Source organism: Entelurus aequoreus, linkage group LG09 (assembly GCF_033978785.1).
Source record: "Entelurus aequoreus isolate RoL-2023_Sb linkage group LG09, RoL_Eaeq_v1.1, whole genome shotgun sequence".
NCBI lineage: Eukaryota > Metazoa > Chordata > Actinopteri > Syngnathiformes > Syngnathidae > Entelurus > Entelurus aequoreus.
Window position 1 is genome coordinate 3098754 of NC_084739.1, and position 20518 is coordinate 3119271.

General features: G+C 34.7%; 2 protein-coding genes across 3 annotated transcripts in view; one reads left to right on the plus strand and one right to left on the minus strand.

Annotated features, from left to right (window-relative positions):
- On the plus strand, positions 1-16662 carry zc3h15 (zinc finger CCCH-type containing 15). Its single transcript, XM_062057966.1, has 11 exons — positions 1-241; positions 2009-2110; positions 2175-2277; positions 2360-2512; positions 2574-2662; positions 4667-4849; positions 10677-10757; positions 10818-10883; positions 10944-11060; positions 11127-11268; positions 16276-16662. Exons 1-11 carry the CDS (start codon positions 167-169, stop codon positions 16443-16445), a joined length of 1281 nt encoding a protein of 426 aa, XP_061913950.1. The 5' UTR covers positions 1-166; the 3' UTR covers positions 16446-16662.
- The window catches only part of rbm45 (RNA binding motif protein 45), a 23616-nt gene continuing 19190 nt past the window's right edge, over positions 16093-20518 (minus strand). The window contains exon 11 of one of the 2 annotated variants that reach the window (XM_062057968.1): positions 16093-16597. The gene's annotated coding sequence lies outside the window, so the exon portion shown is untranslated. Of the gene's footprint in view, positions 16598-16707; positions 16908-20518 lie in introns of those variants that run through there. The other variant, XM_062057967.1, reaches the window with a different exon arrangement.

A 20518-nucleotide genomic window follows, 5' to 3' on the forward strand; every position in this document is an offset into this window, starting at 1 on the left:
CAAATCACAGGTGGCGGTGGGCGGAGCCTCGGCGTCGCGGCGCACTGCTAGCATCGAGTGTGGAAAAATTAGCGGCACAAATCCTCTTTTTTCCTCAAATAATCATCATTTTATTCTTCTTTTCACACCTCGGGGGACTGTAGCGCAGGCCCGCGACTCAGCCAACATGCCTCCGAAGAAGCCGGCTGCGGCCACGGGAAATAAAAAGACGCAAGAAAAGAAAAAGGAAAAGATCATTGAGGTAAAGAATCACGAGTTAGCATGTAGCGTGTCGCCCAGCTAGCATCGGAGCTAACATGACACAACATCACTCATTTACTCAAATAAACTATCATCAAATGTTTACTTTCGCGTTCACTTGATGTCACAAACATGATTCTGCGTCAAGAAAAGTAAGCTTGTTGGCGACCAGGAGGCCCTGCTGGCACGGCGATGACGTCACAATACTGAGCACCGCGTTACTGAACGTGCTAATAAACTCAAGGACCCAGAAAGGGACAAGCGGTAGAAAATGGATGGATGGAATAGTCAACAGAATTAGTCTAGTGTATCAAATGAATTAGTTATTTGTACCTGACGTCTAGAAATACTAAATTTTTGTAGTTGACGCGTAATAAAACTAAATCAATTATACTTGACTGTAAAAAAGTTATGTGTAGAAGACAAAATAAAATGTACCTAACGTGTAAAAAACTAAATAAAATGTACTTGACGTGTAAATAAATAAAATGTACCTAGCGTGTAAAAATGTTTTTTTATAAAATGTACCTGGTGTGTAAAAAAACTAAATAAAATGTACCCGACGAGTAAAATAAAATGTACCTAATGTGTAAAAATACAAAATAAAATGTACCTGACGAGTAAAATAAAATGTACTTAATGTGTAAAAACACAAAATAAAATGTAACTGACGAGTAAAAATAAAATGTACCTTATACGTAAAAAAATAAAATAAAAATGTACCTAACTTGTAAAAAAAAATTTACCTGACGAGTAATAAACCAAATAAGATGTACTTAACACGTAAAAAAACAAAATGAAATGTACCTGTCGAGTAAAAAACAAAATAAAATGTACTTGGCGTGTAGAAGACAAAATAAAATGTACCTGCCGGGGAAAAAGAACACAATACAATGTATTTGGCGTGTAGAAGACCAAATAAAATGTACCTGCAGTGGAAAAGAACACAATACAATGTACTTGGCATGTAGAAGACAAAATAAAATGTACCTAGTGTGTAGAAGACAAAATAAATACAACAATTAAATAAACAAAAAATACATGATAATACATTAATAATAATAGTCAGAAATAAAATAATTTAAAAAAATAATAATAATAAATACATTTATAAAATATATATATATATATACATACACACACACATATACATACATACATTATTATTATTAATGTATTATCGTTTATTTTTTGTTTATTTAATTGTTGTATTTGTAGATATTACTTTGTTGTTGTTGTTTTTTTTGCTGTTACTTTCTTTTCAGGGGGTGGTGGGTGGTATGGTTGGGATATAAACAAAAAACATTTGGACATTTAGGGCAGACAACAGATATACGATGTATGTGAATATGATGTAATGGATAGGAATGTCTGATGCTAGATGTCAATAAAAACAAAATGAAAAAAAAGAAGACAAAATTAAATGTACCTAGTGTGTAGAAGACAAAATAAAATGTACCTGACGTGTAAAATGTGTACTAGGCGTGTAAAAAACATAATAAAATGTTCTAGGGGTGTAAAAAACATAATAAAATGTACTTGGTGTGTAGAAGACCAAATAAAATGAGGTGTACATTTTACTGCCAGCTGTGGAATCAAGTGTAATGTGTGGCTTAGCAAAGGTTTAAGACATCCATCCATCCATTTTCTACCGCTTGTCCCGTTAAGACAGTGGTGTAAATTACAATTATAAATTGTGCGGACATCTCGAGAAGCCCAAGTAGAAGACTTCTCTCTATGGCCTTTATGGAATATGTTTTCATTGCAGGACAAAACGTTTGGCTTGAAGAACAAGAAAGGAGCCAAACAACAAAAGTTCATCAAGAACGTGACACAGCAAGTGAAATCTGGACAGCAAAACGCCCGACAGGTGAGGTTGACACTTCTTCTTCTGCTAGGACGTAAAAGGAGAAGACCATGTGTGTGTGTCTCAGGTGGAGGGTGACAAGACCAACAAGAAGACGGACAAGAAGAAAGAGTTGGATGAGCTCAATGAGCTCTTCAAGCCCGTGGTCGCCGCTCAGAAAGTCAGCAAAGGTTCCTCACCTGCTTGATGTTTGGAGGACCTCCAAGTCTTTCTTCTTGTTCGGACCAGTCGCCAACTTTTTGTGTCCTTCAGGCGTGGATCCCAAGTCGGTGCTGTGCGCCTTCTTCAAGCAGGGCCAGTGCACCAAAGGAGACAAGTGCAAGTTCAGCCACGACCTGTCCATGGAGAGGAAGTGCGAGAAGAAGAGCGTCTACGTGGACGAGAGGGACGAAGAGCTGGAGAAAGGTGAGCCCGGCATCTCGCGGTGCTGAATGAAGGATAACGATGGAGTCCTATCCTGTCCTAGACACCATGGACAACTGGGACGAGAAGAAGCTGGAGGAGGTGGTCAACAAGAAGCACGGCGAGGCTGACAAGAAACTCAAAACTCAGATCGTAAGACTCGTTCCAAATGTTCATTGAGGTACACACAGTACACCTCCAAGTACCCACAGGTGGAATTCAAGGTCCTCAGAGGCACACACCTCAAGCACACTCATTGATAAGATGTTTAGGAGTCTACTTGAAGGTTCGGTTCTTGATCGCTTCTCATGTGGATGAAAGGGGAGAGACTTTGTTTTGTTCTGGAAACAACACCAGAATTCAAAAACATACAAACATAACATGTGCACATGACAACATACAAACACAATATAACTTACTTGCATAACATAACGTGAATATATAACATGTGAACATAAGATATAACATACTTACATAATATAACATGCTTACATAAGATATAACATACTTACATAATACAACATGTGAACATAAGATATAACATACTTACATAATACAACATGTGAACATAAGATATAACATACTTACATAATATAACATGCTTACATAAGATATAACATACTTACATAATATAACATGTGAACATAAGATATAACATACTTACATAATATAACATGCTTACATAAGATATAACATACTTACATAATATAACATGTGAACATAAGATATAACATACTTACATAATATAACATGCTTACATAAGCTATAACATACTTACATAATATAACATGTGAACATAAGATATAACATACTTACATAATATAACATGTGAACATAAGATATAACATACTTACATAATATAACATACTTACATAAGATATAACATACTTACATAATACAACATGTGAACATAAGATATAACATACTTACATAATATAACATGTGAACATAAGATAGAACATACTTACATAATATAACATGTGAACATAAGATATAACATACTTGCGTAATATAACATGTGAACATAAGATATAACATACTTACATAATATAACATGTGAACATAAGATATAACATACTTACATAACATAACATGTGAACATAAGATATAACATACTTACATAATATAACATGTGAACATAAGATATAACATACTTACATAATATAACATGTGAACATAAGATATAACATACTTACATAATATAACATGTGAACATAAGATATAACATACTTGCATAATATAACATGTGAACATAAGATATAACATACTTACATAATATAACATACTTACATAAGATATAACATACTTACATAATACAACATGTGAACATAAGATATAACATACTTACATAATATAACATGTGAACATAAGATATAACATACTTACATAATATAACATGTGAACATAAGATAGAACATACTTACATAATATAACATGTGAACATAAGATATAACATACTTGCGTAATATAACATGTGAACATAAGATATAACATACTTACATAATATAACATGTGAACATAAAATAAAACATACTTACATAATATAACATGTGAACATAAGATATAACATACTTACATAATATAACATGTGAACATAAAATAAAACATACTTACATAATATAACATGTGAACATAAGATATAACATACTTACATAATATAACATGTGAACATAAAATAAAACATACATAATATAACATGTGAACATACGATATAACATACTTACATAATATAACATGCTTACATAAGATATAACATACTTACATAATATAACATGTGAACATAAGATATAACATACTTGCATAAGATATAACATACTTACATAATATAACATGTGAACATAAGATATAACATACTTTCATAAGATATAACATACTTACATAATATAACATGTGAACATAAGATATAACATACTTACATAATATAACGTGAACATAAGATATAACATACTTACATAATATAACATGCGAACATAAGATATAACATACTTACATAATATAACATGCTTACATAAGATATAACATACTTACATAATATAACATGCTTACATAAGATATAACATACTTACATAATATAACATGCTTACATAAGATATAACATACTTATATAAATATAACGTGATCTTCACACAACTACTCACCTGCTTTTATTTTGCACAGGTGTGTAAATTCTTCCTGGATGCCATTGAGGGCAACAAATATGGCTGGTTCTGGGTGTGCCCAGCAGGGGGCGACACCTGCATGTACCGCCATGCCCTGCCGCCCGGCTTCGTGCTGAAGAAAGACAAGAAGAAGGAGGATAAAGAGGAGGGGATCTCTATGGAGGAGCTAATAGAGAGAGAGGTAAAGAAGGGCTTTCAAACATGGCCGCTCCATCACTACAGGTGTTTAAAATAGAGAGAGAGGTAAAGAAGGGCATCAAAGATGGCCGCTCCATCACTACAGGTGTTTAAAATAGAGAGAGAGGTAAAGAAGGGCATCAAAGATGGCCGCTCTATCACTACAGGTGTTTAAAATAGAGAGAGAGGTAAAGAAGGGCTTTCAAACATGGCCGCTCCATCACTACAGGTGTTTAAAATAGAGAGAGAGGTAAAGAAGGGCATCAAAGATGGCCGCTCCATCACTACAGGTGTTTAAAATAGAGAGAGAGGTAAAGAAGGGCATCAAAGATGGCCGCTCCATCACTACAGGTGTTTAAAATAGAGAGAGAGGTAAAGAAGGGCATCAAAGATGGCCGCTCCATCACTACAGGTGTTTAAAATAGAGAGAGAGGTAAAGAAGGGAGACCAGGCTTTCTGCTCCGCCGCTCCCAGTCTGTGGAACGCTCTCCCTGACCACCTGAGGGCACCACAGACTGGATGCTTTTAAAAAAGGCTTAAAAACCCTTCTTTTTAAAAAAGCCTTGTTATATGCATACTAGTTTTAGCTATTTGGCTGTTCTAGTTTTTATTTTTATTTTGTATTCGCTTTATTTATTTATTTTTTTAATACACTGTAGCACTTTGAGGTTGTTTACTCAATGTAAAGTGCTTTTTTACAAATAAAATCTACTAAGGGCATCAAAGATGGCCGCTCCATCACTAAAGGTGTTTAAAATAGAGAGAGGTAAAGAAAGGCATCAAAGATGGCTGCTCCATCACTACAGGCATAGACATCTTCTAAGGGTACGCAGCATCGAGCGCTACTGCCTACTGGCGCTGACGAGACGCGGGGCCGCCATCTTGGAGTGGTGATCCGCTCCACTCAGTGCAATTCATTTAGCAGGAGCAATGAACTGTCAGCGCATTTAATTCATCTTACCTCACTGAATACCACTGATTTTCACCCGCTTTTTTGTCACACGTGTAGCTATGACATGTTTTATTATTCATAGTTTGCTTAACAGTAATAGAATATTCTTATATGCTATAAGTGACCAGACGTCCCAGATTAAAACTGGGAATATAATCCCAGAGAAGGGGGGAAAAACGGTCAGCTATTTTTAAATTGAAGAAACAATATATAATAATAATACCTGGGATTTATATAGCGCTTTTCTAAGTACCCAAAGTCGCTTTACATGTTAAAAACCCATCATTCATTTACACCTGGTAGTGGTAAGCTACTTTCGTAGCCACAGCTGCCCTGGGGTAGACTGACGGAAGCTATGATTAGGTTATATATACATGCGTATACATGAATACATTAGATATCTATATATCTTATAGACTGTACCTCTGTTGCTGCAGTAGCAGAGAGTTTATTCTGTCTTGACACTTTGTATTGATATTTTGTATTACATTCTTCCTTTAAATGATCATGTTTACAGTAGGGGTGTAACGGTGCGTGTATTTGTATTGAACCATTTCAGTACGGGGGGTTCGGTTCGGTTCGAAAATGTACCGAATAAGTTTCCACACGGACATCAGTGTTTCCCATAAACTGCCAAGATACCTGTGGCGGTGGGGGCGTGGCTATGGGCGTGGTCACATTACATCATCGAGTAATTTGCATAATTTACTACAACGATATGATTTTCTCTAAAAAGGCTAAAAAAAATGTATACTTACTAATTAATAATAACAGTTTTGTTTTAAACGTCCATCCATTTTACAATATAATTACAACACATATTTATAAACAGATTTGAACAATAAGTTATTCACTGAAATATATTTATTAATTGTGGTTCTTACAAAAAATATCTTATAAAATATAAAAGCTAAAATGTCTCTTAAAGCTCTGCCCCTTTAATTAGTGCATACTAAATAATTTAACTTTAGCCTACTACTACAAGCATATTATTTACCAGCAACATAAAGTGAAACAGAGGCAGAGGTGTCCTGCCACAGTCAGTAACAAATAAACAGAAAACAGTAGTGGTGGTAGATAGACACAAAATCTTGATCCTACACTTCTCTTTTGTAAAGTAAATGTGAACAGCCTATATGGGCATCTACATCAACTATATGATTTGCCTGAGAAGCTGGACAGGACAAAAAAAAAAAATTTTTTTTTTTTTTTTGTGGCGGACGTAATTCTTTCGTGGCGGGCCGCCACAAATAAATGAATGTGTGGGAAACACTGGACATATTAAGTAGCGTAACCTACGTTGTGTAAACAATGCACACCGAGGCACAACACACGGCATGCTAGCAGCTAACGGGCTAGGATAGACTGACCATACGTCCTCTTCACCGGACATGTCAGGGCGGAGTTTCTTAAATGCCTCAAATGTTCGGCATTTTGAGTTAGGGTTGCGTGTATTTTCAATGTACGTTCAGGGTTAAGAAGGGGTTAAAAACAAAACAAACAGCAGCATTGGTGAGGGAGGGGCAGAGACAGAGAGAGAGAGAGAGAGTTATGATAAACGCGCATGTGTTGCCAGCCTCTGCTTTTTATCCATAGATTTATCACATTTAATGTTTTATAATCTATAGCAGGGGTGTCAAAAGTGTGCATTTGCAGCCCACAGCTAATGTTTTGAAGGACCACGGCACATTCTAAAAATGCTATTAAAATAAACAAAAACATAACAAAAGTGAAATAAAAAATCTTAAAGGTGAAATGTAATTTAGAAAAAGTTGCAATGTTGACTAATAAAACAAAGCTGTTTTTTTTTCTTTTAAACTCATTGCTCAAAACATAATATTGAATCAAAATCAATGTTATTATGAATTATTGACCTATCCAAGGTTCCCATTACTTCACATCAAATATTACACTAAGAAAAATATTCTTGGTGGAAGATTTTGCAAATTTGGTAAATAAATAACACAAAAATGTATATTTTGTTGTTTTCTTACTGTACCGAAAATGAACCGAACCGACATTTTTGTGTACTGTTACACCCCTAGTTTACAGTGATTGTTTTATATGTATTTTTTATGTATGTCGCTTTGGATAAAAGCGTCTGCCAAATACTTCAACATAAACATAAATAAACACCTGAAAGTCTTTATATCAGATAAAACCACCAATCTCTTTCACTGGATTCAGAATAAAACCAAATTCTGTCTTACCCAACAATGTTAGTATTTGAATATTGTTGCTTGAAGCCTTATTCCTGGTTACAATTATACTGTTAAGAAAGTATTGTCCTACACTTTGCCTAAAATGAAGAATGCATCATAATCAGTGGCAGCTTGGTGAATTTAGTTTTTGATTGCAGTACTATTGAAGATCTTTGCTCCTTCTCAACTCTGTGGTAATATTCTTTTCACAAAATACGACCAATAGTACGTTATTGTTAAATCTGACTCGTGAAAAGTGCCTCCATGGAAATGCCCCCCTCAACCTCAAAGAACTACCGTATTTTTCGGAGTATAAGTCGCACCTGCCGAAAATGCATAATAAAGAAGGGAAAAAACATATATAAGTCGCACTGGAGTATAAGTCGCATTTTTTGGGGAAATGTATTTGATAAAAGCCAACAACAACAAAAGCCAAAAGACATTTGAAAGGCAATTTAAAATAAAGAATAGTGAACAACAGGCTGAATAAGTGTACGTTATATGAGGCATAAATAACCAACTGGTATGTTAACGTAACATATTATGGTAAGAGTCATTCAAATAACTATAACATATAGAACATGCTATACGTTTACCAAACAATCTGTCACTCCTAATCGCTAAATCCCATGAAATCTTATACTATATAGTCCAGGGTTCACCAACCTTTTTGAAAGCAAGAGCTACTTCTTGGGTAGTGATTAATGCGAAGGGCTACCAGTTTGATACACACTTAAATAAATTGCCAGAAATAGCCAATTTGCTCAATTTACCTTTAACTCTGTTATTATTAATAATTAATTATATTTACACTTAATTGAACGGTTTAAAAGAGGAGAAAACACAAAAAAAATGACAATAAAATTTTGAAACATAGTTTATCTTCAATTTCGACTCTTTAAAATTCAAAATTCAACCGAAAAAAAGAAGAGAAAAACTAGCTAATTCGAATCTTTTTGAAAAAATTAAAAAAATAATTTATGGAACATCATTAGTAATTTTTCCTGATTAAGATTAATTTTACAATTTTGATGACATGTTTTAAATAGGTTAAAATCCAATCTGCACTTTGTTAGAATATATAACAAATTGGACCAAGCTATATTTCTAACAAAGAGAAATCATTATTTCTTCTAGATTTTCCAGAATAACATTTTTAGAAGAAATTCAAAAGACTTTGAAATAAGATTTAAATTTGATTCTACAGATTTTCTAGATTTGCCAGAATAATTGTTTTGAATTTTAATCATAAGTTTGAAGAAATATTTCACAAATATTCTTCGTTGAAAAAACAGAAGCTAAAATGAAGAATTAAATTAAAATGTATTTATTATTCTTTACAATAAAAAAAATAAATTTACTTGAACATTGATTTAAATTGTCAGGAAAGAAGAGGAAGGAATTTAAAAGGTAAAAAGGTATATGTGTTTAAAAAAGGTTGTATTTTTTCTCTAAAATTGTCTTTCTGAAAGTTATAAGAAGCAAAGTAAAAAAATTATGAATTTATTTAAACAAGTGAAGACCAAGTCTTTAAAATATTTTCTTGGATTTTCAAATTCTATTTGAGTTTTGTCTCTCTTAGAATAAAAAATGTCGGGCAAAGCGAGACCAGCTTGCTAGTAAATAAATACAATTTAAAAAATAGAGGCAGCTCACTGGTAAGTGCTGCTATTTGAGCTATTTTTAGAACAGGCCAGCGGGCTACTCATCTGGTCCTTACGGGCTACCTGGTGCCCGCGTTGGTGACCCCTGGTCTAGTCTCTTACATGAATGAGATAAATAATATTATTTGATATTTTACGCTAATGTGTTAATAATTTCACACATAAGTCGCTCCTGAGTATAAGTTGCACCCCCGGCCAAACTATGACAAAAACTGCGATTTATTGTCCGAAAAATACGGTACTCACCCCCAAATCCTCCACACGACACCTCCGCTCCGGACAGGCTAACCTCCGAGGACAGAGCTCCCGAACAGTGGGAGACCAGGCTTTCTGCTCCGCCGCTCCCAGTCTGTGGAACGCTCTCCCTGACCACCTGAGTGCACCACAGACTTTTCTTTTTAAAAAATATATATATTTTTTTTAGATATACGCATACTAGTTTTATCTATTTGTCTGTTCTAATTTTTATTTATTTTAATTTTTTATTATCTTTTTTTTTGTTTTTTAATACACTGTAGCACTTTGAGGTTGTTTACTCAATGTAAAGAAATGTTTTATTTTTTTTTAACAAATAAAATCTATTATTATTATTATTATTATTATTATTAAAAGTAGTCCCCCGATTCCTATTTTCAACAGTCCGCTCATTTGAGCAGGAGAACGCTGAACACCATCTTTGTTTTCTACCTGTCAACTGTCAGTTTAGGCCGCTCGCCGGCTCCTCATCACCACTTCAAGATGGCGGCCCAATTTCTCGCGTCACAGCAACCAATGCTGCGTCTACTTATGTCTATGGCTACAGGTGTTTAAAATAGAGAGAGAGGTAAAGAAGGGCATCAGAGATGGCCGCTCCATCGCACCAGGTGTTTAAATTAGAAAGAGATAGGTAAAGAAGGGCATCAAAGATGGCCGCTCCATCGCTACAGGTGTTTAAATTAGAAAGAGATAGGTAAAGAAGGGCATCAAAGATGGCCGCTCCAGGTGTTCCAACCTCTCTTCTGGTCTCCTTGTCAGCGCTCAGCACTCGGCGCCAGCGTGACCCGCATCACCCTGGAGACCTTCCTGGCGTGGAAGAAGAGGAAGAGGCAGGAGAAGGTATGGCGAGGGATGACAGGTGGTGACAGGTGTGCAGGGGTTAAAGGTGAGCTCTGACAGGTGGACAAAGCGCGAGAGGAGATGGAGAAGAAGAAGGCGGACTTCAAGGCCGGCAGGTCGCTGGTGGTGAGTTGGTGTTGACCACCATCTTGTCCCAGGACGCGTCTCACATGGTGTCACCTGCAGGTCAGCGGTCGCGAGGTCTTCGAGTTCCGACCCGAACTTGTGGACGACGACGACGAGGAGGCGCTCGACGCCCGATATGCTAACGAGGATGATGAGGACGAGGATGAGGATGAGGAGGTGATGCATGTTGTTGTTGTTGTGCAGGGGGTCTTCATGCTTGACAGTGTTGCATCTGGCCTTCAGACCCACAGCACCCAGGTCCAGGTCCAGGACATAGACCTGTCCCGCTTCGTCCCTCAGGAGGTGGATGACACGGGCATAACTGTGGCTGCCAGGGACCGCTTCACCTCCAGGACCAAGACTCACATGACGGCTCGGGACAGCGGTAAGAAATCCTTAAAGGGGACGTGCACTTTTTTGGGGGGCGTTGCCTATTGTCCACTGTCGCCATGACGACTGCACTCTGAATATTAAATCGGCGTTAATAGAAGTCTGCTTCCAGCTCCTCTAGTCCGCACATAAAATACAATAACAACATTCAAAAAGTGTCAGTAAATATGAACAAGTATTAGTCATATTATTATACATTTTAACAAGTATTAGTCATATTATTATACATTTTAACAAGTATTAGTCATATTATTATAAATATTAACAAGTATTAGTCATATTATTATACATTTGAACAAGTATTAGTCATATTATTATAAATATTAACAAGTATTAGTCATATTATTATAAATATTAACAAGTATTAGTCATATTATTATACATTTTAACAAGTATTAGTCATATTATTATAAATATTAACAAGTATTAGTCATATTATTATACATTTTAACAAGTATTAGTCATATTATTATAAATATTAACAAGTATTAGTCATATTGGTATTATAAATTTTAACAAGTATTAGTCATATTATAAATATTAACAAGTATTAGTCATATTATAAATATTAAAAAGTATTAGTAATATTATAAATATTAACAAGTATTAGTCATGTTGTTATTATGAATTTTAACAAGTATTAGTGATATAAATATTAACAGGTATTAGTCATATTGGTATTATAAATATTAACAAGTACTAGTCATATTATTATAAATATTAACAAGTATTAGTCATATTGGTATTATAAATATTAACAAGTACTAGTCATATTATTATAAATATTAACAAGTATTAGTCATATTGGTATTATAAATATTAACAAGTATTAGTCATATTATTATAAATATTAACAAGTATTAGTCATATTGGTATTATAAATATTAACAAGTATTAGTCATATTATTATAAATATTAACAAGTATTAGTCATATTGGTATTATACATATTAACAAGTATTAGTCATATTATTATAAATATTAACAAGTATTAGTCATATTGGTATTATAAATATTAACAAGTACTAGTCATATTATTATAAATATTAACAAGTATTAGTCATATTGGTATTATAAATATTAACAAGTACTAGTCATATTATAAATATTAACAAGTATTAGTCATATTGGTATTATAAATATTAACAGGTATTAGTCATATTGGTATTATAAATATTAACAAGTATTAGTCATATTATTATAAATATTAACAAGTATTAGTCATATTGGTATTATAAATATTAACAAGTATTAGTCATATTGGTATTATAAATATTAACAAGTATTAGTCATATTATTATAAATATTAACAAGTATTAGTCATATTGGTATTATAAATATTAACAAGTATTAGTCATATTATTATAAATATTAACAAGTATTAGTCATATTGGTATTATAAATATTAACAAGTATTAGTCATATTATTATAAATATTAACAAGTATTAGTCATATTGGTATTATAAATATTAACAAGTATTAGTCATATTATTATAAATATTAACAAGTATTAGTCATATTGGTATTATAAATATTAACAAGTATTAGTCATATTATTATAAATATTAACAAGTATTAGTCATATTGGTATTATAAATATTAACAAGTATTAGTCATATTGTTATTATACATTTTAACAAGTATTAGTCATTTTGTTATTATAAATATTAACAAGTATTACAAAATACATTTTAAAAAGTATCTATGTCGAGTGTGCAATACAACGGTGCTGCTTTTGTTTTGAAAATCATTATTTGTATTACTTCCGTGTGGACGTATGCGTGATTGTGAGTGAATGTGAACAGCTGCAATCACAAAATAAAGTTGAAAAAACATCTATGTCGTGCACGCAATACAACTGTGCTGCTTTTATTTTGAAAAGTGTTATTTACGGGCGTGTGTCCGGGTGTAGCCTGCGAGTGAAGGTGCACATGCAGCGACAAGTGATGCACGCTTTACACCCGAGACGCTAAAAAGAGAAAAGTTGATGAGGAATGCCGTGTTTTCAACAAGACATGGACTGCCAAGCAACGTTCCCTCTAAGGTGCGTGCCTGCGCAATTGCGCACTGCTCAAGCGTCCGCTGCGCACAGCAAATATATGCCACGCACCAAATCAAATCCCATCTGAATTCTAAACCAAATAAACATATTTATTCTGTGTAATTTTGCAATGCAACTTTGAGTGACAGTGACAACAAGCGGTCCTAACGGTGTTCGTCAACACCGTTCAATTGAACACCGTTCAATTATTGTAACGTCTATCGAGGACAGGAATTATATGCATCACTTTATTGAGCAAAACTGTTTATATTCGGCCATAACCACACCAAAAACATGAGTTTTCACACTTCTATCTGGAAAAACTAGTCATTTTCTGCCGTACAAAGCAGGCCAAAAGCAACTTGTCATCTGTCACCAACACGCATAGCACTAAACCACTGGTGCGTTTATGGCCACACAAAAAGTCGGACAACTCAAACACCACACAAAGTTACACTATGACTCCTCAGTCATACGTGTGCTTATTTTACTGTCATTTATTATTCATGTTCATTTATTTATATTAGTCATGGAATGCTGTTACACACACTATGTTGAAGTATTACTATTATTATTTATCTTACGGTATATATTAAAAATAATATTGAGCAAAATTGTATTGAAATATTGTGGATGTGGCCCTCCAGCAGTGCTCGGGTTGCTCATGCGGCCCCCGGTAAAAATTAATTGCCCACCCCTGGCTCATAATAACAATATCACTCATATTTGGTTAATTTTCAGGTCACGGAATATTGTTGGTACTTTGTGGATGTTTTTAGAGAGTATAATGACATGTCTCAACATCTTTTGACTCAATCGTTAAGATATTTATTTACAATTTAGAATGCATGAAAATACGTGTTCTTGTCTTACATAAGGATTGTGAATAGAGATGTCCGATATTATCGGCCGATAAATGCTTTAAAATTTAATATCGGAAATTATCGGTATCGTTTTTTTTATTATTGGTATCGTTTTGTTTTTATTTTTTAATTAAATCCACATAAAAAACACAAGATACACTTACAATTAGTGCACCAACCCAAAAAACCTCCCTCCCCCATTTACACTCATTCACACAAAAGGGTTGTTTCTTTCTGTTATTAATATTCTGCTTCCTACATTATATATCAATATATATCAATACAGTCTGCAAGGGATACAGTCCGTAAGCACACATGATTGTGTGTGCTGCTGCTCCACTAATAGTACTAACCTTTAACACTTCATTTGACTCATTTTCATTAATTACTAGTTTCTATGTAACTGTTTTTATATTGTTGTACTTTCTTTATTATTCAAGAAATTTTTATTTATCTTATTTTATAAATTAAAAAAAAAAGTACCTTATCTTCACCATACCTGGTTGTCCAAATTAGGCATAATAACGTGTTAATTCCACGACTGCATATATCGGTATCGGTAATTAAGAGTTGGACAATATCGGATATTGGCATAAAGCCATTATCAGACATCCCTAATTGTGAATGATAAACAACACATATTTACAATGTTTGCATATTTCCAGTATGACTGACCTAATAATATGGTAAGAGTGCAGAAGTGTGACTAAACTGATGTAGAATCTACAGAAATGACCCAAGGTGTTCGGAGCGGAATAATCAAAACCGTCGACTGAATTTGTGGCGTTTTTTTAATGTTTAGATCAGGGGTCAGCAACCTTTTTGAAAGCAAGAGCTACTTCTTGGGTAGTGATTAATGCGAAGGTCTACCAGTTTGATACACACTTCAATAAATTTCCAGAAATAGCCAATTTGCTCAAATAACTCTATGTTATTATTAATAATTAATGATATTTACACTTAATTGAACGGTTTAAAAGAGGAGAAAACACGGAAAAAATGACAATACAATTTTGAAACATAGTTTATCTTCAATTTCGACTCTTTAAAATTCAAAATTCAACCGAAAAAAAAAAGAGAAAAACTAGCTAATTTGAATCTTTTTGAAAAAAAATTAAAAATAATTTATGGAACATCATTAGTAATTTTTCCTGATTAAGATTAATTTTAGAATTTGGATGACATGTTTTAAATAGGTTAAAATCCAATCTGCACTTTGTTAGAATATATAACAAATTGGACCAAGCTATATTTCTAACAAAGACAAATCATTATTTCTTCTAGATTTTCCAGAACAAACATTTTAAAAGAAATTCAAGACTTTGAAATAAGATTTAAATTTGATTCTACAGATTTTCTAGATTTGCCAGAATATTTCTTTTGAATTTTAATCATAAGTTTGAAGAAATATTTCACAAATATTCTTCGTCAAAAAATTAGAAACTAAAATGAAGAATTAAATTAAAATGTATTTATTATTCTTTACAATAAAAATAAAAAAAATGTACTTGAACATTGATTTAAATTGTCAGGAAAGAAGAGGAAGGAATTTAAAAGGTAAAAAGGTATATGTGTTTAAAAATCCTAAAATCATTTTTAAGGTTGTATTTTTTCTCTAAAATTGTCTTTCTGAAAGTTATAAGAAGCAAAGTAAAAAAAATAATGAATTTATTTAAACAAGTGAAGACCAAGTCTTTAAAATATTTTCTTGGATTTTCAAATTCTATTTGAGTTTTTTCTCTCTTAGAATTAAAAATGTCGGGCAAAGTGAGACCAGCTTGCTAGTAAATAAATACAATTTAAAAAATAGAGGCAGCTCACTGGTAAGTGCTGCTATTTGAGCTATTTTTAGAACAGGCCAGCGGGCTACTCATCTGGTCCTTACCTGGTGCCCGCGTTGGTGACCCCTGGTTTAGACGGTATTTTCAAATACTTTGTGGATTGTAAATACAATTGATAAGTTGAATGGACACAATGTCGTTGTGGCTTGTGCAGCCCTTTGAGACATTGATGATTTGAAGCCATATAAGTCAACTTGTGTTTACACTCTACTGACACTTTAAATGAAGTGAAGTCAAAGTGACTTTTGTGCCCACAGAGCAGTTAAACGGAGCTTGTGGCGGCACCGAAGCCGACGTCCTACCAGGGGGTGAGGAAGAGGAGGAGGAGGATGAAGAGGAGGACGTGCCGGTGGATGAGAACTTGTTCACTGGAGAAGATCTAGAAGATCTAGACGAGGAGCTCAACACACTGGCATTGGACGACTGAGCGGGACAAACTTAAGGACCACAAAAGACTGACGGACTTATGGTCACATGACTGTTTGACTCCGCCCCCCTGGTGTAAAGAAGTGGTGAACACGCTGATTCTGTTCTAAGAAATGCAGCCAGTTCCTTCTTGGAATCACATGGAATGTTGACCTGGAACCAAAGGAGACTTCAGTCTTGGTGTGACTGCAAGTGATGTTCATGAATAAAATAGTCAATCAATTGTTGTTGTTGTTGTCAGGAAGTCACACGGGGAAACCACATGGGTGTTGGAAAGTTTATTTCGACTTGAAGGCAGAAGAGAAGGTCAAAAGAAAAACTTGTGTAGCCGCCGTGCACAAATGTGAAGTAAAATCAAAACAAGTGTGATCCACATGCAAGGTCAAAGGTCGTGTCAACAGGTCGGTCCAAAGAGTGGGTGTCGGTCAGGTCAAGCAAGGTGTCGGTCAGTCAAAACAGTCGCCTGGGGAACAAGAAGCTGCACAGTTACTCACGCACACACACCATGGAGGCTCAAGTCTTGTGTCAAGCAATACTACTACTTATGCACCAGCAGAGGGAAGTGTTGTACTGCCTAATAGTACCAATACTTATGCACCAACAGAGGGCAGTGTTGTACTGCCTAATAGTACCAATACTTATGCACCAACAGAGGGCAGTGTTGTACTACTACTAATGCACCAGCAGAGGGCAGTGTTGTACAACATAGTACTACTACTACTAATGCACCAGCAGAGGGCAGTGTTGTACAACATAGTACTACTACTACTAATGCACCAGCAGAGGGCAGTGTTGTACAACATAGTACTACTACTAATGCACCAGCAGAGGGCAGTGTTGTACAACATAGTACTACTATTAATGCACTAGCAGAGGGCAGTGTTGTACAACATAGTACTACTACTAATGCACCAGCAGAGGGCAGTGTTGTACAACATAGTACTACTACTAATGCACCAGCAGAGGGCAGTGTTGTACAACATAGTACTACTACTACTAATGCACCAGCAGAGGGCAGTGTTGTACAACATAGTACTACTACTAATGCACTAGCAGAGGGCAGTGTTGTACAACATAGTACTACTACTAATGCACCAGCAGAGGGCAGTGTTGTACAACATAGTACTACTACTAATGCACTAGCAGAGGGCAGTGTTGTACAACATAGTACTACTACTAATGCACCAGCAGAGGGCAGTGTTGTACAACATAGTACTACTACTAATGCACCAGCAGAGGGCAGTGTTGTACAACATAGTACTACTACTAATGCACCAGCAGAGGGCAGTGTTGTACAACATAGTACTACTACTAATGCACCAGCAGAGGGCAGTGTTGTACAACATAGTACTACTACTAATGCACCAGCAGAGGGCAGTGTTGTACTACCTAATACTACTACTGTGTACTACAAATACTACTTAGCACTATTGCCATATTTGTACAACTTAATACTACTACCTTACTTGTACAACTACTTAATACTTCTACCATAGTTGTACAACTTAATACTACTAATTAATGCTACCTGACTTGTACAACTTAATACTACTACAATACTTGTATTACTTAGTACTACAACCCTACTCGTACAATTTAATACTACTAAATACTACTACTTTACTTGTACAACATACTACCTTACTGGCACAATTTAATACTACTATCTAATACTACTACCTTACTTAATACTACTCCTAATACTACTACCTTACTTGGTACAACTTAATACTACTACCTAATACTACTACCTTACTTTGTACAACTTAATACTACTACCTAATACTACTACCTTACTTTGTACAACTTAATACTACTCCTAATACTACTACCTTACTTTGTACAACTTAATACTACTACCTAATACTACTACCTTACTTTGTATAACTTAATACTACTCCTAATACTTCAACCTTCCTTGTACAACTCAATACTACTACCTGACTTGTACAACTTCCTTATACTAAACAATACTACTACCTGACTTGTACAACTTCCTTCTACTACTTAATAATACTATCTTACATGTACAACTTTTTTCTATGACTTTCTTCTAAAAGTTCTAGAGCTTAGTTGAACGGTTTACTTCTAGAGGTTCTAGCAAGTACTTGTACGACTTATAAAAGTTGTAGATTTTAGTTGTACGACCTGTAAAAGTTCTAGAACTTAGTTGTACAACTTCCTTCTAAAAGTTCTAGAACCTACTTGTACGACTTACTTCTAGGAGTCCTAGAACCTACTTGTACGACTTACTTCTAAAAGTCCTGGAGCGTACTTGTAGGACTCTTCTAGAAGTTCCAGAACTTACTTGTACGACTTCTAAAAGTCCTAGTACTTAATTGTACGACTTACTTCTGAAAGTTCTAGAACATACTTGTACGACTTACTTCTAGGTCTAGAACGTACTTGTACATCTTACTTGTAGAACATACTTGTACGACTTCTAGAAGTTCTAGAACGTACTTGTACAACTTACTTAACGTTCTAGAGCGTACTTGTACGACTTACTTCAAGAAGTTCTAGAACGTACTTGTACAACTTACTTCTCGACGTTCTAGAACGTACTTGTACGACTTACTTTTAGATGTTCTAGAACGTACTTGTACGACTTACTTTTAGACGTTCTAGAACGTACTTGTATGACCTCTCGACATTTTAGAACGTACTTGTACGACCTCTCGACGTTTTAGAACGTACTTGTACAACCTCTCGACGTTTTAGAACGTACTTGTACGACTTACTTTTAGACGTTCTAGAACGTACTTGTACGACTTACTTTTAGACGTTCTAGAACGTACTTGTACGACCTCTCGACGTTTTAGAACGTACTTGTACAACTTACTTTTAGACGTTTTAGAATGTACTTGTATGACATACCTCTAGAAGTTCTACAACGTACTTGTACGATTTACTTCCAAAAGTTCTACAACGTACTTGTACGATTTACTTCTAAAAGTTCTACAACGTACTTGTATGACTCCTAGCAGTTCTAGAACGTACTTGTTCGACTTACTTCTCGAAGTTCTAGAACGTACTTGTACGACTTAGTTGTAGAAGTCCTAGCACATACTTGTATGACTTCTAGAAATTCTAGAGCGTACTTGTACGACTTATGCTGGATGTCCACTGAATCCGAAGCGGTTGCAGAACGACACGTGCACAGTGTTCTACAAGGAACTTCTAGACGTTCCTTCAACAACGAACGTCTAGAAGTTTCTTTGTAGAAATTCTAAAAATTCCTTGTAAAACTTCTACAATTTCAACAAGGAACTTCTAGCAGTTCTGGAAGTCCCTTCTAGAAAATATTTCTAGACGTTCCTTTTTGAAGGAACGTCTAGAAGTTCCTTGTAGAACTTCTAAAAGTTCCTTGTAGAACTTCTACAATTTTAACAAGGAACTTTTAGAAGTTCTAGAAGTTCCTTGAATAAGTTGTAGAAGTCCCTCATGGAGGTTCTACAAGGAACTTCTAGACGTTCCTTCAACAAGGAACTTTTAGACGCTCTGCAAGGAACTTCTACAGTTCCTTGTAGAACTTCTACAGTTCCTTGTAGAACTTCTACAATTTTAACAAGGAACTTCTAGAAGTTCCTTAATTAAGTTGTAGAAGTTCCTTATGGAAGTTCCTTGTAGAACTTCTAAAAGTTCCTTGTAGAACTTCTACAATTTTAACAAGAAACGTTTATAAGTTCTAGAAGTTCCTTCCATAAGTTCCTTGAGTAAGTCCCTCATGGAAGTTCTACAAGGAACTTCTAGACGTTCCTTGAACAAGGAACTTTTAGAAGTTCTGCAAGGAACTTCTACAGTTCCTTCTAGAAGTTCCTTGAGTAAGTTGTAGAAGTCCCTCACGGAAGATCTACACGGAACTTCTAGACGTTCCTTCAACAAGGAACTTTTAGAAGTTCTGCAAGGAACTTCTACAGTTCCTTGTAGAACTTGTACAATTTTAACAAGGAACTTCTAGAAGTTCCTTGAATAAGTTGTAGAAGTTCCTCATGGAAGTTCCTTGTACAACTTCTAAAAGTTCCTTGAAGAACTGCTACAATTTTAACAAGGAACTTTTAGAAGTTTTAGAAG

Excerpts from the sequence above, each read along its gene's own strand:
- zc3h15 (XM_062057966.1), top strand. The coding sequence starts at position 167 with ATGCCTCCGAAGAAGCCGGCTGCGGCCACGGGAAATAAAAAGACGCAA. Across the intron at positions 2,111-2,174 it reads GACAGCAAAACGCCCGACAG|GTGGAGGGTGACAAGACCAA; the intron begins GTGAGGTTGACA and ends TGTGTGTCTCAG. Across the intron at positions 11,061-11,126 it reads ACGAGGATGAGGATGAGGAG|ACCCACAGCACCCAGGTCCA; the intron begins GTGATGCATGTT and ends TCTGGCCTTCAG.